At 39.8% G+C, this 25,279-nt stretch overlaps 1 protein-coding gene across 1 annotated transcript; it reads left to right on the forward strand.

Moving 5' to 3' along the window:
• Nucleotides 1-12,493: 12,493 nt before the first annotated feature.
• On the forward strand, nt 12,494-18,447 carry blvrb (biliverdin reductase B). Its single transcript, XM_079245873.1, has 5 exons — nt 12,494-12,638; nt 13,470-13,631; nt 14,964-15,053; nt 15,819-15,950; nt 17,974-18,447. The coding sequence occupies exons 1-5, from the start codon at nt 12,554-12,556 to the stop codon at nt 18,126-18,128; spliced, it is 624 nt and encodes a 207-aa protein (XP_079101999.1). The 5' UTR covers nt 12,494-12,553; the 3' UTR covers nt 18,129-18,447.
• Nucleotides 18,448-25,279: the final 6,832 nt, after the last annotated feature.

The raw sequence follows: 25,279 nt of genomic DNA on the forward strand, positions 1-25,279 counted from the left end.
AATTTTAATTCATATTATTCTATTCTAACAACAATTATTATGCTATCTTAATGAAAAGTCCATTATTTTAATCTGTATTAAGCCTCATAAATGATTAGGTTAACGCTGCCATTCACTGAAGAATAAAAAGTTAAAATATAAAATATCATTACATATACATTCATTGTATTAATAATTATAAATTAATACCAAATTTTCATCAGCGATAAACAGGACAAGAAAATGATGCATCTACATTTTTCAAAGAATATTTATATAATCATTATAACATATTATCATATAACATATTTTTTTAAACAATATCTTTAAGATTAAAATAAAGGGAAAAAATTAACTAAGATTGAAATAAAATAAAATAAAACTCCAATAAGATTAAAATGAAAGTATTACTGTAAATATCTGCAGAAGTGAAATATAAGAAAAAAATGCAGCTTTCTTGTTTTTGTTTTTTGTTTCAAGCAGCAGAGTTTAAACGCAACATGAAAACAGAATCTTTGATGTGAAACTGAAAGAATGAAAGGAGAAATAACGAAACTTTAAAACCAGACTCACTTTAAGAAGAAAAATTTAATGGATATTCAAAAGATGAAGTTATGGTTGAAAAAAAATCTATATTTATTTGATATCAGCTGTAAAAAGCAGTTTCATTGTCACACACTGACGTAGATTCAAGTCTCACTCCGGCGATGTTTTAATGATCATTTAATCAGATTGTAATATCATGTATTGCAATGTCCCCATAAGTTACATAGGTTTTACTTTTTTGTTGATGTGTCTTCGTGCTAACGTTTCAATTTGCTTTCTCATTGTTATAATCATTATAAATTCAAGGTGACTAGTTGCAGCTTTTCCAAACAATCCTACACACACACATATTAAAGGTGTTGCGGAAGTCTACAAGGTGTGGAAAATGCTCACCAGGCATGTGAAGCAACAGATGTAAAACAATTGGCATGTTTGTAATAATAATAACAGTTATTCCTGTAGGAACGATAATAATTGCCATAAGAATAGTAATCCTTGTTGGGTAATCTCGGAGACTGCTTATTGTAGTAGTCTTGGAGACAGATCTGTTTATCACCCAACACAGCTTTAGCGGTGGTGTAGTACTTCAGGTGTCTCCAGTTCACTGCATTGCCGGGACAGAAATTTTGATAATCCATGTATTTCAGGATCTCACAGGGATCGAGGACGTAGTTCCACATGTGTACATCACATATCTCACCAATAAAGGACTGATGAGGGTCAAAACCACCCCCGATAACATCCTGTTCCTGTAGAGGATGCATAAAGAAAATCATTCTCACAAGTCTTTATATTTACATAAACAAATTTTATGAAACTGCAAGTTTTTTAGAATATTATTTGAAAACCAGAACTGTACCTGTCCTAAGAGGACACACGGGTGATATATGTGTGATTTAGTGGCGAACTTCAAAGCTGTATAATGACCATCAAGCCACGCCTGCACCAGTCCAGTTTCAGAGTCCCATGTGGCACAAATGGAGTGCCACTTATTCAGCTTATACTTCAGCCCTTTGAATTCAATCTTGCGACCATTTACATAAACTTCTAATTCTTCCTCGCTTTGGTCCCAAAATATGAGAAAAGCATTGTCATGGCTGGATGTAGCTCCGGAAAAAAGGGCGTGATCTCTGCAGAGGTCAGTTTTTGACCTGTGGGAATAATAATTGTAAAAAAAGAAAAAAAACCCCACAGTTATTTTACATTTCCTGTAAGATCATGATAAATTATAAAGTAAATGTCATTTACAGGCGGATATAATGTGCGTTTTGTTCTACCTGAGACAAACAGTGACTGCACTGAAAGTATCTATGCATGGGATGATCTTCATGTAGTCTTCTACAGATTGTCGTGGAAAGATGACACAATCATCCGATAGATCTGAAAGAAAAACACACATACACACACACATAAAGAAAGTATGACAGATAGAAAGAAGAAAGAAAAAATACAAAAAACTTTTCTCTTTAAATCACATCTTCAGTGAATACTTTTGGGCGAAGAAAACTTGTTTTACTAAAGAATAAAAATAGTTTATAAGAGCTTAGCTCTTTTTTTTTAAAATGATATTGATTGTAAAATACTTGTTCCAAAAACACCAACCTAATTTTTTTTACTAAACAAAAACATCTTACCGTCTGTAGATATATCAGCAGATGCATCACATGCCGTTACCATCAGCAGGAGAAGAAACCACACCATCTGAACCAAAGTACATAAAACATGTTATACATTCAGTACATATACATTTCAATTCAGTAAATCTAGTTGAGTTTATTGAGAGAAAATAAAGACATATAAAATACTTACCTTCGTGTGTTCCTCTCGGAGAATCTCCAGCCGTCAGCAGGAGTCTGCAGAGAGAGAGATGCTGAGCGACGTCCAGGCGGTGATTTATAATCACATCCTTCTGCTCTCTTACGCTGTCAGAGAGTTTCTTATCACGTGTGGCGCCTGCAGTCGCCTTTCCTCATGCATGTTGCTGCTAATGAGACACAAGTTTATCTCAGAGCAGCTGTGCAGACATCAGAGATTACAGAAAGACCCTGGTTAGGTCAGAGGAACATCAGGTACAATGTCAAACAAGGAAAAACATCTTTCCATAACGCGCCTTCCTGCTGATTAGTTTCATATGTAATAAATGCTTTTTCAGATGTGCAGAATTCCACTCCATCATGGATGAAAAGAGCTTTACACAGACAGCACAACTCAGAGTCAGCTGGCACCATAACTTTTCTCCATGAGACGCCGATAACGTCTTCATATCATCTTGCATTTTTTTCTACTCGCAAACAGCACAACAACAACAACTAAAACAATATAAAATGTACTGCAGAAGTGTTTTGTTATTTCGGGCTTTTCAAGCAAAACTTGCCTTTTTTGAGAAACATTTTTGTTGGCAGCAAACACACATGGAAGACATGCACTAGATTACTGGTTAGAGTCAAGACTCCTATGGGGGTTGCCAGATTTTTGGAAAACAAAATAGCCAATATTAAATTAACAGTATCAAACCATTTATGTATAGATAAACCTGTGACATTAGCACCAAAACTGTGAACACATTAAGTCCTAAACAACAAAGTGAGCTGTTAAAAATCTGAATTTGGGATCATCTCTGCAAAGGAAACTGTTTTGAGGCATGCAGATTAACTGAATCCACCAAAAACCTTTTTTTCTTCTTTATTTATGAAAATTCTGACATTTCCTGCTCTACTTTTGCATGATGACTGCAGGAGGATCCAGCTAATACGTCACACAATGAATCACCCAGCCATCGCGGTGGCATCGAGAACGCCGGCGTATGGTATCTTGTGGATTGTGGCTCAAAAGATTTGAAAACCACTTTGAGATTTTTGTCATTGCAGTGCGAACAGGCAGTGTCTCATGGAATCCAATATATTAAAATCCCACCTGAGGCCACCTTTGTACCTGGTTTTAATCTGATACAGGTCTGGAATTGGACTCAGTCTTAACAACTAAGTCACAGGTGTCACACTCCAGTCCTTGAGGGATTCTGTCCAGCAGGTTTTCTATATATTCCTGTTCCAACATGCTCCCATTAAACGGATCAAAAAGCCAAAAGATGTGCACGACTGATTAAGTTCTTCTACTGATTGTTTGAGTCAGATGTGTCTGAGCAAGGATTAACAAAACTCAGAGCCAAACCTGGAAAACCTGCAGGATTCTGGCCCTAGAGGACCGGAGCTGGACACCTCTGACCCAAGTGATCCATGTCAGATATCATGCTATGAGTACGTTACTCTGTATTCATGCATTAACAGATGAAATGGTAGAATTAGCAGGAGAATAACTACAGAACAAAAATGAAGGGCAGCATAGACGGGGACAGTGAAGGGACAACAAAACGTTAGAATGAATGAGTATTTGTGGGAGATACGGCAATCCAAAAGAGATTTGAAGAGTCGTACCGAAACTGCTCAATGTATGAACGTATTTGACATGAAATGGCTGAAAGGGGAGCGTAAAAGCCAGCTTTAATGTTTATGCTGCATGTGACACGTCTTGCTTCTGATCTTCTGTGCATGGAGAATAATAATGGTCATGTTGACAGGCACGCAAAAAACCTGAACCTGACAAACAATGAGAACTGATCAGTAACACGTGCAATGTGACTCTACATCTTCCAGGCTGATGAGGAAGTAGCACCCAGTTCCACCACCCACACACTGCATCATATCTCACCTGTTTGTGTTTTCAGTCTGCGACTCCACAGGGAGGTCGTTAGCCCGAAAGAAAAGTGCTCTGTTGGAAACATATTTGATATACAGTGGAGCTTGGTTTTGGAAAGCTTCATCGGGAAGCTAATAAAAAGAAGCTGAAACTGGAGAAATAAGATCTTTCCTGGCAGTTTTCATCATTGCTAAGCATTGTGGAGCAGCTGAATGGAGCCAAACCGCTGTCCATTGTAAACATAAGAACAGCTTTACATTGAATAAATCAAGTTATATAAACTAATAGGTTATAATAATATAACTTAAAGGGTTGTCATGAGCCTCAAACAGCCTGCCATGAAAGAGATGAAGGTTGACTCCTAAATCAGGGACAGATGAGTATCAGATATCTGTTGTCTGAAGCTTTGATTGGTATTTAGGTCAAACTGACCTGCTTTCAATTGAATAGATTCAGCATATTATCGTTCTTCAGCATAAACACTACTCTGTTCCACACGTTGACATCCCTCATATAATCTATAGGTCAATTTGACCTGCATGCATACAGACACACAGAAACACACAGACACACACACACACACACACACACACACACACAGATAATATCGCATTATAATTTATGTCAGGCATGCCGTGTGCACGGCTTCTTGGTAAAGTTGCATTAAGGGGGTCTTTAAAGAAAATAATTTGGGGAGATCTAAGCAACATTAACAATAAGTGTGATGTTAGACTCCTGCACTGTGCACCCTCTGTCATGTGTCCACCAGCAGACCACCAGGTAATAAAGTTTTTCTGTAACTTCCTGAACAGCAGACATGTTCTCACACTTCCCCTCATCAAGGTTCAGGGACAAAAGAGACAAATATCTCCACAGCAAAGTAGAGAATCCAATACCAAGATGAGCAGCCAAAGCTTGAGCTGTCAGAGGGCTTTTATTATTTTATTTATCTGTTTATTTGATAGGGACAAGTATGCTTCATGAATACGTCACTACAGCATTTTAGCCAAGGCGAATTCTCAATGCCCGTCTCTTGTTGCAATTTGAAGAGCTGCTCAAGGAGAGGATATCTCAGGGTATGAGGAGCACATAAAAAAACTTCTGATGCTAAAACTGAATTAGAAGATAGATTTCACTCACAAATATCAGTTTAAAACACCAGTATATATTTTATCTGTATTGTTTTATGGATTGTGAAGCAACATTTTATTTTTTAAATTGTTTTTAAAATTGCAAATATGTCAGAGTTTGGGAGTTTAGCTGTCTTTAGGCATAAAGTATGATCATAAAATATGATTGTGCCTCGCCTTGCCCAGCATGTTTATATACAAATGTGGACATTTTACAAATTTTCTTTAAAGAATTCAGGATATTGTTTGGTTTCATTAAAGTCACTATTTTAATTTATTGCCTTTATGAATGTTCTTATGCTGGGGATGGGGGTGGAATTGGCTGAAGAGGATTTTAACTAGCTTTTTGTTGGACAGGTCTGTCTTACAGAAGATCAGCGGCTTTCTGCTCCATATACCATGATGATGTGTTTTGGATAATATGAAATGAGCTGCTGGGTCAGATGTTACATGGGGGTCACTGGACGTGTTTGATTAGGTCCTAATCAGCAAGGAGTTTTATCATATCTACCAAGTGCATAAAATGTCAACTGCATTATTGTTATTACTGAAGGTATCTGACCTCCAAGCTTCCTGTGACAGCAGCAGAGAAGCAAGAAGAGATGAGTTAAGCATCAGGAGACATGAGGCGGACAGCCACGATAACAGTCAAGGTTAAAGTTCAGAAGGCCCAGACTTCTAGTAATTTACTTATTATGATTCAAGGTCTCATGCTTTATTAAAACTTTCTTTGTTCCACGACAAAACAAACCCTAAACACTCTTTTTCTACATATTTATTTAAGTGAAATCCACGTCAGCAGGAGCTCTACTCATCTATGATAGGGTGATATACTGTATAGCATAGAAATAACAATAATTACATCAGAAGAATCAGCAGGAAGGCGCGTTATGGAAAGATGTTTTTCTTTGTTTGACATTGTACCTGATGTTCCTCTGACCTAACCAGGGTCTTTCTGTAATCTCTGATGTCTGCACAGCTGCTCTGAGATAAACTTGTGTCACATTAGCCGCAACATGCATGAGGAAAGGCGACTGCACGTGATAAGAAACTCTCTGACAGCGTAAGAGAGCAGAAGGATGTGATTATAAATCACCGCCTGGACGTCGCTCAGCATCTCTCTCTCTGCAGACTCCTGCTGACGGCTGGAGATTCTCCCTGCCAGGAATTTGCAAAGGTAATTACTTTTACGTCTTTATTTTATTCTAAACTTGTAATGTGTTAGAATGAAAGTGCTAAATAGTAAGGTGTTTGTTGGACTTTGGCTCAGATGGTGTGGTTTCTTCTCCTGCTGATGGCAACAGCATGTGCTGCATGTATAGAAAGTAAGACACGTATATTTTTCTCTTGTTTGTGGGTTGTGGTGCAGCTTTTCTGCGCTATGGGACTTTTGTGAAAAAAGAGGTCTGTGATCTCAATGGGACTTTCCTGGTTAAACATCGGCTAAGAAGACAAATGAAATAAATGTGACATTTTTTTTTGTAAAAGCTGACTTGTTATTAACCATTTTTGTTCTTAACAAGTTGAGTTTTGATGTAGTAATAACACAAATAATTCCTTTCTTTTTCTTTTGAGCCTTCATGCTTTGTGTTATTTTTCCCTTTGATTTTAGATCTGGACAATAAAATGCTTGTCTGTTCAAGAACGTCCGACGTGGATCATGTGAAAGTGGATACATCCATAAATACTTTCGAAGCACTGTCTATCTGTATCAGGTAGTGTTACAAGTACATCATGCATGTTATGTCAACCTGTATATGACTATGAAAGCACTGTATGACAATTTCATGATGATTTCACTGTACATTTAAAGTAATTGTGTTTATTTTGTGACCATTCCTTTAGGTTCAAGTCTGACCTCTGCAGATATCACTGCTTTCTTTCCATTAGTGTAGCCCATCAACCTGATGCTTTTACTATTTGCTGGAATGAGAACGAGAAATTATTTGAAATTGAAATCAATGGCCACACCATTGATTTCAAAGGGTTTGACTATGAACGAAACAAATGGCAATCACTTTGTGTCACATGGAGTGCCTCAACTGGATTTGTGCAACTATGGTTAAATGGATGCTCTTCAGGAAGAAAACATGCTCCTGTGGTGGAAATCAGTTACCCAAAAGTCATCTTGTGTCAGGTACAGTTCCAGGTTCACATATTATTCCAGAAAATACCAGATTCATGAGTTTTTTTTCTGTAAATGACTTTTTTTTTTTCATCTTTACAGGAGCAGGATAGTTTTGGTGGTAATTTTGACCAACATCAGTCCTTTGTTGGCTTGATTACTGACTTCCACATGTGGGACTACGTCCTTAACACCTGTGAGATCCAGAGCTACATGAATTATGGGAAATTCTGTCATGGAAATGCAGTGAAGTGGTATCACCTGTCATTTCACTTGAATGGAAAGACGTACTTAGTTCATAAGTTTTTGTGCCCCAAAGACTGTTTTAATAACCATATCCTGCCAACTAATCCCCCCTCACATCCCCACATTCCTGGCCCACATCCACATTCAGCGTGATAAGAAAGTCATCTCAATAGCCCTTTAGCAGACACCTTTACAGTTTAAGAGGCATTTTACACACTTCAACATCAGCTTGGCTCTAAGTGTGTGTTGATTGCATGTATTGGAAAACTTGTGACTAATCAGCTTTAATTTCTAACAATAACAAAAAAGAAATTGTAAACTTTTCCACTAAATAGCATCATCAAGAAAAACTGTAATTAGCAGATGAGATGTTATCTGAACTGAATTAGAATTATATATATCTGCAGAATAGGTGTTAAATCTACATCAATGTCTGAAAAAAAGAATAAAAAGTGATTTTAATGACTGATATTAAATAAAAGTTGATTTTTAAACAACTGCTATTTTGTTGATATTCATTTGTTTTTCATCCAAAAAGATATCTAAGGAGTATTGTTGTTTATTTTACATTAAAATGATGTTTGCAAAATATTATATTATTGTAACAAGGTTATTTAACTTTACCTCACTTATGATTTATTTCTGAAAATAATTTGTAGAAACCATGACAGACATTTGAATAAATCCTCCTAGGTGTAATTTTATTTATTTCAAATTAAAACATTACATTATTTTTTTAATTATTTTGTTACTCTACTGACAATATATAGCCTTTATAATTATATATTATTTTCAAAATCAAATTTAAAACAAGGTTTGGCTTCAACCTTAAACTTTCCCAGAATTATGATTCATTTGGTTAAACTATTATCAGACTAAATAATAATTTAATGCAACAAAAATGACCAAAGAGAGATTTTTTTTAACAGCTGCTGCAGCTGAACAAGTAAACATAGACAGTGGATAAATAGATGAGCCTTTCTACTTAGTTGATACATACATACATACATACATACATACATACATACATACATACATACATACATACATACATGCATACATACATGCATGCATACATACATACATGCATACATACATGCATGCATACATACATACATACATACATACATACATACATGCATGCATACATACATACATACATACATACATGCATGCATGCATGCATACATACATACATACATACATACATACATGCATGCATGCATGCATGCATGCATGCATGCATGCATACATACATACATACATACATACATGCATACATACATACATACATACATACATACATACATACATACATACATACATACATACATACATACATACATACATGCATGCATACATACATGCATAGATTGTTAAAAAATTGTAAAGCCGCCTAACACTGATATATAAATAATTTGAGCATAAAATGGTAGGCGCCAGAAATGTTTGGTGGATTAAATGCTGAATTATTTTTAGACTGCTTATTGATTGCTTTAGCATGTGTTTATGCATGAGTATAGATCACATGACTAGTCTACCTACACACACTCCAGCGCAGTGGTTATCAACTCCGGTCCTCAGGATCTCCTATCCTGCAGGTTTCAGTGTTTTCCTGGAACAACCAAACTCAAATGAAAAGGTTCCGGTTCTGTGACAGCCTGCTAAAGAGCCATTGCTTTATATCAGGTGTGTTGCAGCAGGGAAACACTGAAGACGGTAGATTTTGAGGACAAGCTGTTGGTGAACACTGTGTGTGGTGAATGAGTCACTGTATTTTCTGTTGATCACCGACATTAGAGTGGGGGACCAGGCTGGGGGCACAATCATGGGAAAAACTTCCATTTCTTGTATCTAAACGTTGTTTCATCAGGGTCTGGGGTTTTAGGAGGGTTACATTTTTCCAGCAGTCCAGATGCTTTTAGGATTCAAGCCAGTTGTGACCATGTTGCCTCAAAACTTCTACTGCAGAAAGATTTTCAGTTTTGGCTTCACTGGTAGGTCCTTCCTTGTTTTCCTGATATCTGAAATTGATCTTAATCATTAAAAAAAAAAAAAAAACAAGACAAAAAAAATAAATAAACAATGTGATTTATGTCTTTTGTTTTGGATTAAGCTGAGGTATGTTGTACACGTTGACTTCTCAGCAGATTTATTAACTCTTTAGAGAAAGGAAAGGAGCACCTCAGCCTCTTTTATGCTTTCCAAAGTCACTACAACCAGAAATCTGAGCAGAAAACACCTTTGTTTCTCCTCAATTTTCTTTATGTGCATCAATGAAACTATCAAAACAGTTTGAAAGACAAAAAATAGTATTTTAGAGATACTAAAAACTTTTCATATAAGCGTTTAAGAGAGCAATAAATTTGGTCTTTCTTCGAAAAAAAAAGTAATAAGATGAACTAAAAAATCTATATACAGAACTAACAAACTCTTTGTTCCTCAATCAAAAATATATTTTAATTTGATGAGCTGGAAATCTCAAAATGGTTTAAATCATGTACAGAGTCATCAAGTGTCAAACTGCATCCAAAAACGAGTGGAGAGCAAATTCAGTGTGTAATAGACAGCTGTTTGAACAAACACTAAACTTCACTGTGTCTCTTGTGTTATTATATTTTGTTGTTATTATTAAAATATATGAAGCAATTTCTTCAACTTACTGAAGGTAATGTTTATTGTGTAGTATTACTGGGTGTTATCATTGTGTATTATGGTTTTCTATTGGGCTTAAATCCTGATAAAATGTCGTGAAAGTCTTAATTTTTAAGATATCGACAAAAAGATTTTCAGACTTTGAAAGCTTCAATTTGTGAATTAAATGTTCACTTTTTTCTTAAAATTTTACTTTTTATTAAACTAAAAGAAGAAGCAACAGGACAACTGTCTACAGCAGGTAAACAGGATCTGAATGCGACGCCTGAATGTTACAGTTTTTCTCTTCTCTCTGCTGCTCTTCTTGCTACGTGGTGGATTCTAAGTACCGTAAAGCATCAGGACAGTGGTTTGTCTTTAGCCTTCCCTTGGCATATTTATTTGAACTGCATGAAATGAATTACATTTGTCTATGTCGGCTCTGTCCATCCAGCACATTGCCAGTACTTTCAAGATCTGCACACGTTGCAAAAGTGACATCATCAGTCAGCGACAGATGTGACTTATAACAATTTACAAATTAAGAGTAAGAGTGTAATAATGACATTTAGGATATGACAGTTAACACGGAGACATAGAAATACATCCAGAAAAGCCCTGAAACAGGACCTGAGAGGCGACTCTGCAGCCGATCTGTCTACTATTGCGCAAAATGGTCCCCAAGCTGGGGGGGTTGTCAAAAAGCCATTTTATTTTTTGTAATGTAATTTTTATTAACATTTTCATTTTTAACAATGGAACAGAGGGAGTTCAATAGTACAACAAATGACACCCAGTTTCCTTTGGAACACAATCTACCCAACCAATCCCCCCCCAACCAACCAACACATTACACATTTACATTTTTAGTGTCAAGGAGATGAGCCAACAAGGAAGGAATGAATAGTATGCAGGTCAGACTAGTTAAGAAGCCTCTTAACCCCATCTAGTCCTTTTAACCAGGTTTGAATAGTAGACGAACTAGCATGGTTAAGTCTAGCTGAAGATAATTCCAGGTACAAAATATCCAACAGGGTGTACAACAGATGTTTTATTGAGAGGTCATGGGGGGGCAGCCACCTCTGGATTATTATTTAGCTGCAATCATGCAAGCCAACCACAATTTACATTGTTTCTGCTTGATTGGGAATCTTGAATTGTCCAAGAAAAGAAGCAATGCAGGGTCCGTGGGAAGTCAGCACCTGTTAGTTGGGAAACAATGTCTACTACCTTACTCCAAAACAAAAGTACCTCTGGGCAGCCCCATAGAGAATGCAATAAAGTGCCAAAAGAGCGAAAAAGCCATTTTAATGGAAGGCAAACAGGGAGAAAAGGCTGAGGCATGTCAAATAACACAAGGCCTGATGAAGTGATGATCCTGAACATGAATGAAGAATCGTGGAATCATCTTGAAAAGAAGAAAAAAAAAGACAGAAACATATAAAAAAAAATTAAAAAAAAAAAGCTTTGGAAAGTTCTTAAAGAAGTGCTGAGAACTACTACTGAAGATATGACAGAAAAGTTTGCTAGAGGGTTTAGCAAGGCTGGATTATCCAATGGGCATTATGGGCACAGGCCCAGGGGCCCACACCCATTGGGGGTCCATGTGGGGCCCACGTAGGGTAAACACCAGCAGTTTGGTCATGAAACAAAATGAGTATAAAAGCCAGATAGTTTCACCACAGTGTCCAGTGTGTTGCTATTGGTACCACTGGCTGAGAGATGTTAGAAATGTAATTTCACAGTGTATCATTCAAAATTTTTACAATGTTATGGTGTGGATCGGGGCCCCTGGAACACTCTGGGCCCAGGGGCCTGTGCACTGTTTATCCGGCCCTGCAGGGTTCGGGCAGTGATGTAGGACAAAGCTGCAGACTTTCCAGTCTACAAACTGCTTTTCGCGCATTTTCAGCATTTACATTCATGGTTTTACGTGTTTCCATGAAGTGCTGCATTATTTCCAGTTCATTTCAGTAATGCCTGAGGAAACAGGCAGACATTGAAGCGTGCGCGCCACCTCGTCAATCAGAGCCGCGCGGCTCCTTTAAATCCAGCGGGAGGAGTTTGACGCGCGGAAGCGTCTCCGCGACGTAAAGGGACGTTTCTTCTTCATGTCACATGAGAATTTTAAGCGCACCCCGTCTCCTGCCTCGGTCTCAGCACACAAACAGTTGCGTTTGGATTTTGCTTCCTACAAAGAATGTCTGATTCCATAAAAAACGTCGCGATATTTGGAGCCACCGGCATGACGGGACAGGCGACCCTGCCGCTCGCGGCGGCCGCAGGTGAGCTTCACCTTTTTGCGATACAGCTGTGCTTTTGAAACTTTTTTTGGTAATAAATAAGTCTACAGTTTTCAGCACAGATGCAATAAGCTCCAGAACAGTTTTTAATCCCCTGCAGGGCACGTGACAGCTTCGTAATTTGTTCACTTGCAGAATAAATATAGTTACAAAAAATAAAACTAAAAACTTGCAATGAATAATGTTGTACTAAAGCTGTTAGATATTTGATTCCCCCTTAATTAAATATACAGTTTCTATTATAATAATAAAATAGTTATAATAAAAAACAATTTCTAATTTTCCGTTGTTAAATAATATTTCATCTAATTTAGTCAAACTTAATTTCAGATTTATTCACTGAAAAATGATACTATTGAAGGTGTAATGTGATGTTTTCTTAAATTTTCATTATGTCATAATCACATTGAGAAATTAGACATAATAACAATCAAGCTCATTGTGTCATATGATTAATGTGATTTTGCAGCATTTTCATTTCCTCTCTTCCCGCTTTATACAAAGCATAAAATCTGTTGAGTCATGTTAGACGTTGCAGGTCAGTGTTTTGCTGAGTCACCGCAGTCTGTCCTACTGCTGATAGTAAAAGGCTGTTAACTATCATGTCTGCACATTAAGATCTCTGTCGAGTAAGTGGTGATAAATGACTTTAAACAGCTTCAGTTTAAAGGAGTTAAAACTGAAAACAAATGCCGTTTATTACACGTGTCAGCAAAACAAATCCCTCAAGTCTTCATCCACTTTTACAGTTACAGTTTATTTTCCTAATTGTTAAATGTGTAGATCTGTTTAATTTCCTTCAACCTTTTCCAGGATACAATGTGACGGTGCTGGTGCGTGACCCTGCCAAGCTTCCTCCTGACCACAAGGCAGCCAGAGTAGTCGTGGGTGACGTACTGAACAAGGAGGATGTGAAAAAGACTATGGAGGGCCAGGATGCAGTTATCATCATCCTAGGAACCAGGAACGACCTTAGTAAGGTTTTACAGTTTGAATAAAGATGAGAAAGGATTGTTAAGAGACTTAAGTCTGTTTAATCACACAATAAGATTACAATACTAATGGCGCTGCATTTAACTTCTCCTTTCTTAAGGATGGAGCTTGAACCTTCCTACATTTTTTGGACAAAATTCTTGACTCTACAGCTTTCTATTGGGTCACCGGATGTTTTTATTTGCAAACTTTCCCGCACTGAGTGATAAAGTTTAGTTCCAGCAAACGCAGCTAATCTTCCACTTACACAAGATTTGATAATGTAATAACACAAGTCATTCACTAGAGGTCAACATGGTGTACCATGTACAAGTGAAGAGTGTGTTCCCTGCCTCAGGACTTCTATTAGCTGGGATAAGCTTCACCTTCCCCATGACACTCAATTACACTAAGCAGTACAGAAAATGAATGAATGAGCTGCCCCTAGATTCATTTCTGAGCCAACAAACACACCATCTTCATGTGAAGTTTAATATTTCATTTTACAGTATTATATGTTATCATCATCATTATTATCAATAAACATTACAAATCCTAAATTATTTCTTCTAAGTGTAAGAGGCTTATTGCAACTGTTCTATAATACCTGATTAGTGCAAATCATCTTTAACACTCACGTAAAATGTCACATAAAGAGATAAATCTGAAGAAGGTGAGGAAAAGAGAATTATTAGAGATTTCCAAACGTTATTTTGAAACGCTAAAGCAACTTTAGTCATGATTCAGTTGTTCAGCAGTCCGTGGTTGTTGCTGTCTGAGTCTCTTCTTTACGGAGAAGACAGATGTGAACTGCTGGCAGGCCAATCACAAACCATCTTTACTTACCATGACAACCTTTTGTAGAGGCACCTTTTATACCCAGTCTTGACACCCTCACCTGTCACCAATCAACTTGTCGATTTGTAAATGTTATGGACTTAGTCTTCTATAAACATTTCGGTCTTTATTTTCCTCCAACAACTTTCATGGTTTTGTTGTTGCAGTACATTTTAAAACTGATTTTTTTTTTAATTTACTCAATACAGTTATCAGTGAAGACAGTGATCATAATTTCTTTTGACTCTTATGTTAAATACATGTTCAAACTGATTTAAAATGACAGATTCAAGTATTTCATTTCTTTTTTACTACATTTGAGAAATTTTTTTTCTTTTTTCTTTAACAAATGTTTGTATGCAATTAACTTGGTACTAAATCCCTAAAACACAGTAAATCTAACATACCATGAAAATACTGTACTTGAGTAAGCCTTGTTTTTTTTTTACAGTGGTAATGACCTCTGATCTGTTTTTTTGTTGCCGTTGTTCTTATCAGGTCCAACAACCATGATGTCAGAAGGTACCAAGAACATTGTGGAAGCCATGAAGGCACGAGGAATCCGCAAAGTGGTCGGCTGCATGTCAGGTAGATGAATGAAGGACGAGCTTCTTATTTAGTGTAGGGGGTAATTTAATTTATTTAATTTAATTTAACTTAATTGTGACTTTTTAAAATTGTGACTTTTAAAAAAATGACTTTTTTAATGTTAGTTGAAGGAAACAAATGAAACTTCATGAGTCTGAATAGTTCAAATCTGCACTGATCCTGATAAAACAAAGAATTGCTTCTTAAGTTTTGTTTTGTTTCTTGATTCACATGTTCCATAACAGGTGGGATTTCTCTTGCAGTGAATCTCATCTGAAGCATTAAATGGAAATGAGCAATATGTTTTTGAAGCAACAGAAACATATTAATCCAATCATTGTGCATCATTATTTATCTAAGGATTGCTTAAATATATGATTTGCAGATATTACTGTGAAGTGTTGCATAAGAAGTGCTGGAATGGCAGAGCATCAACATGATCGTAACCACTTTTAAGACTTGAGGTGATTCACTGCAGTATTCAGTATCCACTGATAAATCACAGGGAAACAGACGGTGGAAAACATGCAAGGTTCATAGAAGTGAAGAAAAGTTGCATCATTTTGACTGAGTTGCACAGTGAAAACATCTTGAAACATATATATTAGTGTTTCTAAGTTTCTGTCTCCTCCTGAATGATGTGTGTTAAATGTGCTTTTTTTTATCTTCTGTCCGACATTTATGAAAAAGCAAATAAGCGTTTCTTTTTCTTCTCATATTTTTGTCATCTCACCTCATTTTCTTACATTATTTCTTCTCTTCCAGCTTTCCTTTTGTGGGATCGCTCCAAAGTGCCACCCCGTCTGGTTCCTGTGACGGAGGACCACGACAGGATGTACAGCGTGCTGAAAACCTCAGGGCTGGACTACGTGGCTGTTATGCCTCCTCACATTGCTGGTCAGTAGAGAGTGGAGACAGATATAATAACTTGATCAACTTCATTTGTGGAGCACTGAACTGAACAAATGTTACAAAAAGTGATTAAAAGAGCCACAATAAAATGAAGTAAAACAAGTTAAATAACACAGTGGAACAGTGGAAGTAAAACAGTAGTCCAGCTTTTTTATTTAGTAAATAAAGTCAAGTGGGAGATAAAGTCAGGACAGAAGAGACTGAAACGACTCTCCTGACATGTTTTCTTTTGGCAGCTCATTCCAAAGTTTTAGCAGTTTTCACGCATATACTAGAAGTCAAAAGTTTGGACACATTTTTTTTCCCATTAAATCCAATGGTGAAAGTGTGTCTAAACTGGTACTATAGCTTCTGTAACGACAATAAGTCTTCTGCCAGAGGATGTAAGACTTTAATAAGCTCATATGGTTCTAAGAAAACTGATAAATAAAAGGTTGAAAGGTCACACAAGTCAAAGTCTTCAAAATAGCAAGATTCTGTATTAAAATCTTATTAAAACATACTGGGAACCAGTGCAGGGATGCTAAAACCGGCGTAATATGATCTTTTCTTGGTTAATGTTCAAAGTTGGGCACCTGAGTTCTGAACATCTGTCATAAGCTCTTTACAGATATGAGGAGATAACAGTCTGTAAATTGGTCTGTGTCTTAATAGGTAAACTGATTGGGATTAAGAAACATTTCTTTCTTTTTTTTAAAGGAACATGTCTTACAAAGAGGACAACATGACAGCCATGATCTACTGTCAGGCCCCTGGGCTGAGAAGCTGTGCATAGACCCTGTCCCGTACTCCAAATGTTCCAAGTCTTATGATAGAAAATAATATTCAGATTTACAGTTTTCTTTATTTAATTGTACTGACATATTAATAACATGATCATAATAAAAATACAGAATTCAATAATGAAATAATAAATATCCGCAGCAACAGATCATGCTTCCTAAACAGAAATAGCTTGTCAACATGACTTTTCCGATGCTTCAGCTGCAGCATGTGAAAACCTGCAGATGCTGTCACTAAACACTGCACTGTCCTTTTTAGAAGCGCTTTCTTCTGGTCTCTTTTGCACAGAAAGCTGCGATTATGTCCTTACAATCCAAATTATGACGAATTTCATGCTCAGTGGAGGAGTTTAAATATCTTGGGGTCTTGTTCACCAAAGGGAAGGATGGAGCGTGAGATCGACAGACGGATCGGTGCGGCGCCTTCAGTAATGCGGACTCTGCGCCGTCTGTCGTAATGAAGAAGGAGCTGAGCCAGAAGGCGAAGCTCTCCATTTACCAGTCGATCTACGTTCCTACCCTCACCTATGGTCATGAGCTGTGGGTCGTGACCAAAAGAACGAGATCTCACTAACAGGCGGCTGAAATGAAATGTACTATTGCGCATCCATGTCAAAGAGCTGGGATTTGCATCTTGAGTTTGCTCTGGGCCTTGCACATGGGGGGCAGGATTTGGCACAGTGGCAACAGGTTCATTTAGATCAATCAGCAGGCTCAAATGTGCATAAGTTGTTTATTGACCGCAGAACCTGCAAGTTACAAAACAACGGCACTTTTTAGGTTATTTTATGCCAATGCTGATCGGCCCCTAAACTCCGTGGGCCCCTGGGCTTCAGCCGTGCATTGAAGAAGCCTTGATGACAAGCAAGATTTATGATGCCTTCAGAAACCAAACACAGAAACGCGTTCATGGTTTCATCCAGGAAACCAGCAGACAGTAGAATGCTTTGCTAAAATGAAGTTGCAGACAATTTAGATTCAACATTGTGAATGAAGACATGCAGTGTGCTCAGCATGCAAGAATCAGAGGATCTAACTGTGAGTCTGCAGCATAAACATGAAAAAAAAAACCCAAGAGGAAACATGAAAATACGAAATAAAAGTGGCCCTAAAACTGACGCCATATTTCACCAAAGAGAAACTGGACTTGCAGGAAATCCACTGAAATTTTTTAATAGTATTTTGACAACTGAGTTGCTTTCTTGTCTCTGTCTGGACACTTTCAGGCGATCTTCCTCTGACGGAGAGTTACATGGCCACAGAGAATATGCTAAGAGGGCGAGCCATCTCCAAACATGACCTCGGCCATTTCTTCGTCAAATGTCTGTCCACCTCAGAGTGGGATGGCAAGACTGTGGGAGTGTGGGGAGAGTACAAATAGACCCACAGAACGCACTGTTGATGCGTCTTTAAATTCTTCCTCTTACAGAATGCCATTTTTTTATTTTCCACAAAAATACACAGAAAAAAGGAGCGAAATAAACTAAATATTTGTAGATTCATATTACTATTTTTTCAAAGATAAACCAGATATGTTGCTGTTTTTCATTCATAATTACCAAGCAGCTTCTTTCTGACGTTGAACATGTAAGTTTCTTTGTTTTTAAAGAAGTGCTTCTTCTTGGCTCTGCTGCTTCATCTGCAGGTGCTGAGATTTAGTCTGATTTTATGGTGTTTTCTCTCAAACATTAAACCATGTGATCCTACTCACTTTTCTGCTCCCAATTTATTTTTATATCACCATCAAAAGTTTTTATTATCAGATGAAAAAGTGAAATGTGTGATATACTGCAGCATTTACCTTCTGGCTACTAAACAAGAAGAAACATCGTCCAGACTTGTGGTAATGGACGGTAAATGTGTACTTTGTAAAATAAGAGGGTAGAAATAATTAACTCAACATGAATTATTTTATTTATTTAGAAATTACTTAGATTGAATGAATAATAATAATATAAATCAGCAAACCCTCATTTATTTACACATTGCCAGAAAAACACAATTACAACAAGCTTTAAAATCAATATTTGGTTTGAGCAGCTTTTTACTTAAAATTACTCTTAATGTGACATGTAGCAATTTCCATTCAAATAGCATATTATTGATGTTAGTAATTGGTTAAGATACACATTCTGGTTTGTTTTAGATATTAAATGAGCGGATTAGTGATAACATTTTATACACACATACAGGGAGTGGAAAATGCTCACAAAAAAACCCCAATACATACAATTATTAAACATTAGTCATATAATGCAGTTTTAATTTGCACACTGACAGAATCGGGAGTCATTCATGGGAGGTTTTAATAATCATTTATTTAGATCTTATAATTGTTTGAAACGATTTTTTTGTAACTCACTATTTGCTTTTTATTTTTTCATTTTAGAAATTAAAGATTGAGTGGTCACAGCTTTTAGTGTTTCTTGCCATAGTATCTCAAATAGTATTTATTATAACTTGTGGGATACTTATATCTGTAATAGTTTTTTTCTAAAGGAGAGTCATCACCATAGTAACCATCGTCAATACCGTAGTACTTATAGCCATAGCTTCCGGGTAATTGTGGACACACATAATCCAAGTTTTCTTGGGTACAGATTTGTTTATCAGCCACCACCACGGCATCTCCAACGATGTAGTACTTCAGGTTTCTCCAGTTCACTGCATTTCCAGGACAGAAATTTTCATAATCCAAGTAGTGCTGGATTTCACAGGCCTCAAGGACGTAGTCCCACACGTGTACATCACATATCTCACCAACAAAAGACTGACGTTGCTCAAAACTACCCTCGACAGCATCTTGTTCCTGTAAAGAATGCATTCAGGTGACATTTAATAAACTTATTAATCTTTACATAAATACTCGTGAAACTGCAGAATTTTCTAGAATAATATGTGGAAATCCGAACTGTACCTGTCCCAGGATGAAACACGGGTCATGAATGAGTTCCACACTAGTGTGCAGCTGAACTGTTCGATGTCCATCAATCCACAGCTGCACCGCTCCAGTTCTATAGTCCCATGTGACACAAATGGAGTGCCACTTATTCAGCTTATACTTCAGCCCCTTGAATTCAATCTTGTGACCATTTACATAAACTTCTAATTCTTCCTTGCTTTCGTCCCAGTATATGAGGCAAGCATTATCATGGCTGGATGTAGCTCCGGAAAAAAGGGCGTGATCTCTGCAGAGGTCAGTTTTTGCTCTGTGGGAATTGTCACAAAATAAATCGATCATTCTATTAATTATCAGATTATCATGAAGGAAATTATGCTTTTACAGTCATGTACAGCCTTATATAGCGTGCATTTGGTGCTTGTAGCTACCTGAGACAGACAGTCAATGCAGTGAAATAAGATACGGATGAAAACAGCTTTGCATAGTCTGTGTCAGTTGGTTTTAAAAAGACCATGACACTGTCACCCAAATCTGAAAGAAACACACACACACACACACACACACACACACACACACACACACACACACACACACACACACACACACACACACACACACACACACGACACATGTAAGATTGTTTGGTGAAAAAGCGAGACTAAAAAAAAAAAACTAAATAACTAAAAACTGGAAGTATCTTGTAAAAAGCTATCACATGTACTTTGATGTAAAAATGTGTTCCATAAACATAAGTAAAAGCTTGTAAATTTCCCCTTTTAACTAAACAAAAACATCTTACCTTCTGTGAGTGGATCCGCAGATGCATCACATGCCGTCACCATCAGCAGGAGAAGAAACCACACCATCTGACCCAAAGTACATAAAACATTTCATACATTCTATTTTTCAATTCAGTAAATCCAGTTGAGTTTATTGAGAGAAAATAAAGACATATAAAATACTTACCTTCGTGTGTTCCTCTCGGAGAATCTCCAGCCGTCAGCAGGAGTCTGCAGAGAGAGAGATGCTGAGCGACGTCCAGGCGGTGATTTATAATCACATCCTTCTGCTCTCTTACGCTGTCAGAGAGTTTCTTATCACGTGTGGCGCCTGCAGTCGCCTTTCCTCATGCATGTTGCTGCTAATGAGACACAAGTTTATCTCAGAGCAGCTGTGCAGACATCAGAGATTACAGAAAGACCCTGGTTAGGTCAGAGGAACATCAGGTACAATGTCAAACAAGGAAAAACATCTTTCCATCTTTCTTCCTGCTGATTATTACTACTTAAACAGTATACCACCCCATCACGATGGAGTAGAGCTACACACACACACACACACACACACACACACACACAACACACTCACTGCACCACTTATTACTTTGATAAAAAGAATTTTACCTCTGATGTATTTTCTAATGTTTCTTCCCTTTGGCACTTCAGCCGACCCCCGTGCTTTCAGCAGCAGTGGCTGCTGCCTCCTCTCATTGTGTCCTTGTGCAGGACACCTCACCTCCTTTGCTCCTGGTGTGTGTGAATGTTCTAGGAGTTTTGAGAGGCCGCAGGTTGGTTGGTGTGCTCCCATCAGTATTTTCAGCGATAAAGAAGCAAAGAAAAGATAATCAATAATCTGTGCTTCAACCTCCTCCTGCATGTTTACATACTTCATGCAATCTTCAGGTTAACTTGACCTGCATCCACAGAGTCACACAAAGCACACACACAGATAATGTTATTATAAATGTTCATCTGAGCCACAAGAAGAAGAGTTTAAGGGTGTATGTGTCATTTTGGGACGGTAATTATGGATTTACAGTTTTTGTAGCTGTTTCCTGTCTTTTCTACCTACTTTTTACTTCCTTCATTCCCTTTTATGTCTTCCCCACATCAGGTCCAGCATTAATATGTAAAACAAAAATGAAAATAAAGAATAATGCTTTATAAAGAGCAGCCTTGTGTCCAGACAGCTTTATTTTTCTTATGGCCATAAAACTGCTCCTGTTCTGGAGATGAATGCATTGATGAGTTTCTCCTGGTCTCTCTGGGAGACTAAACTCTTCATTCTGTTCGTGTTTCTGATGGGAAAAAACTTCTTAGTGAAGCTTTGATATGGCTTCTGACAGTCAGATCTGAGTCTTTCAACACTCCAAGGTTACAGACTTGGTTCAAAGTTTTAGGAACCCGAGTGTCCAGTTGTTTACCAATGCTGATGCTCTTTTCTTTGACAACAGAATAATCTCAGTGTCGTCCTCATTTAATGCTAGAAATCAAGTAAAGCAACATAAAAACCATACAATAGAAATGTAAATATCTAACTTGTGTCAGATATAATCAGGGAAAGCTCCCAGTAACAGTGTGTTTTTAGAGGAGATGTAAATGAACCGATCTCCTCAGGTAACTTGTTTCAGAGTTTATGGGTTGAACCACATGCTCTCTCACCTCTGGTCTTAAACCGAATCTCTGGGGCAATGATAAGACCTCTGCAGAAACCTCTGACTTTAACAGGCTTATATTGTTCTAAAAGTGGTGCTGAATGTGAGGGTAGACTTCACAGTTCAGGAGTAAGATCCTAAAAGATGCTACTGGAACATACTGGGAGCCAGAGCAGAAAGGCTAAAACCAGAGCAATGTGCTCTCTGGCAGCTTTGTGCCATCTGAAGACAGATAGATTTTGTTGGAGACAAAAAGACTTGCTATACTCGAGACATGAAGAGTTAAAAGTGTTTAAAAAGCTCTTTATCAGTAAAACTGGTTGCAATACAGAAATATTTCATGACTATGAGTTTTGTGATGTGACGTTCAACCCTCAGAGCTTCAAGTTTTCCCCCAAGAAGCCAGCAGATGGCAGTATAGGCTTACTGTCACAGTGTCAGCCAAATCTAAACTGTTTTGAAAAAAGGTAAGCTTAAAAACTCTCCCTGAGCCGTCACCTTATCGTGGTGGAGGGGTTTGTGCGTCCCGAAGATCCTAGCAGCTATGTTGTCGGGGGCTTTATGCCCCTGGTAGGGTCACCCATGGCAAACAGGTGTCTAGGGGAGGGACCAGACCAAGCACGGCTCATAGACCCCTATGATGACGACCAACCTGGGCATGAATGTTCCCTTGCCCGGACGCGGGTTACCGGGACCCCCCTCTGGAGCCAGGCCTGGAGGCGGGGTACGAGAGCGAGCGTCTGGTGGCCGGGCCTTCGCCCATGGGGCCCGGTCGGGCTCAGCCCGAAAGGGTTACATGGGCCCCACCTCCCATGGGCTCACCATCTGCGGGAGGAGCCGTAGGGGTCGGGTGCAATGTGAGCTGGGCGGCAGCAAGGGGCGGGGACCCTGGCGGTCCGATCCCCGGCTGCAGAAGCTGGCTCTAGGGACGTGGAACGTCACCTCTCTGGTGGGGAAGGAGCCTGAGCTTATGCGCGAGGTTGAGCAGTTCCGACTAGATATAGTTGGACTCACCTCGACGCATGGCTTGGGCTCTGGAACCAGTACCCTCGAGAGGGGCTGGACCTTCTTCCACTCTGGAGTTGCTCATGGTGAGAGGCGCCGAGCAGGTGTGGGCATTCTCATCAGCCCCCAGCTTGGTGTCTGCACGTTGGGGTTTACCCCGGTGGATGAAAGGGTAGTTTCCCTCCGCCTCCGGGTGGGGGGACGGGTCCTGACTGTTGTCTGTGCTTATGCACCAAACAGCAGTTCAGAGTACCCACCCTTTCTGGGGTCCTTGGAGGGAGTGCTGGAGGGTGCTCCTTCTGGGGACTCCATTGTTCTGCTGGGGGACTTCAATGCTCACGTGGGCAATGACAGTGAGACCTGGAGGGGAGTGATTGGGAGGCATGGTCCCCCCCTCTGAACCCAAATGGTGTTTTGTTATTGGACTTCTGTGCTCGTCATGGATTGTCTATAACGAACACCATGTTCCAGCATAAGAGTGTCCATATGTACACCTGGCATCAGGATTCCCTGGGCCGCAGTTCGATGATCGACTTTGTAGTCGTATCGTCGGACCTGCGGCCACATGCCTTGGACACTCGGGTGAAGAGGGGGGCGGAGCTGTCAACTGATCACCACCTGGTGGTGAGTTGGCTCAGATGGTTGGGGAGGAAGCCGGTCAGAGCTGGCAGGCCCAAACGTGTTGTGAGGGTCTGCTGGGAACGTCTGGCTGAGTCCCCTGTCAGAGCGAGCTTCAACTCCCACCTTCAGCAGAGCTTCGAACATGTCCCGAGTGAGGCGGGGGACATTGAGTCCGAATGGGCTGTGTTCCGTGCCTCTATTGCTGAGGCGGCCAACCGGAGCTGTGGCTGTAAGGTCGTTGGTGCCTGTCATGGCGGTAATCCCAGGACTCGTTGGTGGACACCAGCAGTGAGGGATGCCGTCAAGCTGAAGAAGGAGTCCTATCGGGCCTTCTTGGCCTGTGGGACTCTGGAGGCAGCTGATGGGTACCGACGGGCTAAGCGGCATGCGGCTTCGGCTGTTCGGCTGTTGCCGAGGCAAAAACTCGGGCATGGGAGGAGTTCGGCGAGGCCATGGAGAAAGACTTCCGGACGGCTTCGAGGAGATTCTGGTCCACCATCCGGCGGCTCAGGGGGGGGAAGCAGTGCTCCATCAATACTGTGTACAGTGGAGGTGGGGAGCTGCTGACCTCAACTCGGGACGTTGTGGGTCGGTGGAGGGAATACTTCGAAGACCTCCTCAATCCTACCAACACGTCTTCCCATGAGGGAGCAGAGCTGGTGGACTCAGGGGTGGACTCTCCTATCTCTGGGGCTGAAGTCGCTGAGGTGGTCAAAAAGCTCCTTGGCGGCAAGGCCCCGGGGGTGGATGAGATCCGCCTGGAGTTCCTTAAGGCTCTGGATGCTATGGGGCTGTCCTGGCTGACACGCCTCTGCAGCATCGCGTGGACATCGGGGGCAGTACCGCTGGATTGGCAGACTGGGGTAGTGGTCCCCCTTTTTAAGAAGGGGGACCGGAGGGTGTGTTCCAATTACAGGGGAATCACACTCCTCAGCCTCCCTGGTAAGGTCTATTCAGGGGTCCTGGAGAGGAGGGTCCGCCGGATAGTCGAATCCCGGATTGAGGAGGAGCAGTGTGGTTTTCGTCCTGGTCGCGGAACAGTGGACCAGCTCTATACCCTCTCTGGGGTCCTGGAGGGGGCATGGGAGTTTGCCCAACCAGTCTACATGTGCTTTGTGGACCTGGAGAAGGCATTCGACCGTGTCCCCCGGGGGCTCCGACTTGGTGGCCTCAGGATTGGGTCCCTGCTTTTTGCGGATGACGTGGTCCTGTTGGCTTCATCTGGTCGTGATCTCCAGCTCTCGCTTGAGCGATTCGCGGCCGAGTGTGAAGCGGCTGGGATGAGAATCAGCACCTCCAAATCTGAGACCATGGTCCTCAGCCGGAATAGGGTGGATTGCCCTCTCCGGGTCGGGAGTCAGGTCCTGCCTCAAGTGGAGGAGTTTAAATATCTCGGGGTCTTGTTCACGAGTGAGGGAAGGATGGAGCGTCAGATCGACAGACGGATCGGTGCGGCGTCTGCAGTAATGCGGGCTCTGCGCCGGTCTGTCGTCGTGAAGAAGGAGCTGAGCCAGAAGGTGAAGCTCTCGATTTACCAGTAGATCTACGTTCCTACCCTCACCTATGGTCA

This window comes from Telmatherina bonti (genome assembly GCF_933228915.1).
Source record: "Telmatherina bonti genome assembly, chromosome: 9".
Lineage (NCBI taxonomy): Eukaryota > Metazoa > Chordata > Actinopteri > Atheriniformes > Telmatherinidae > Telmatherina > Telmatherina bonti.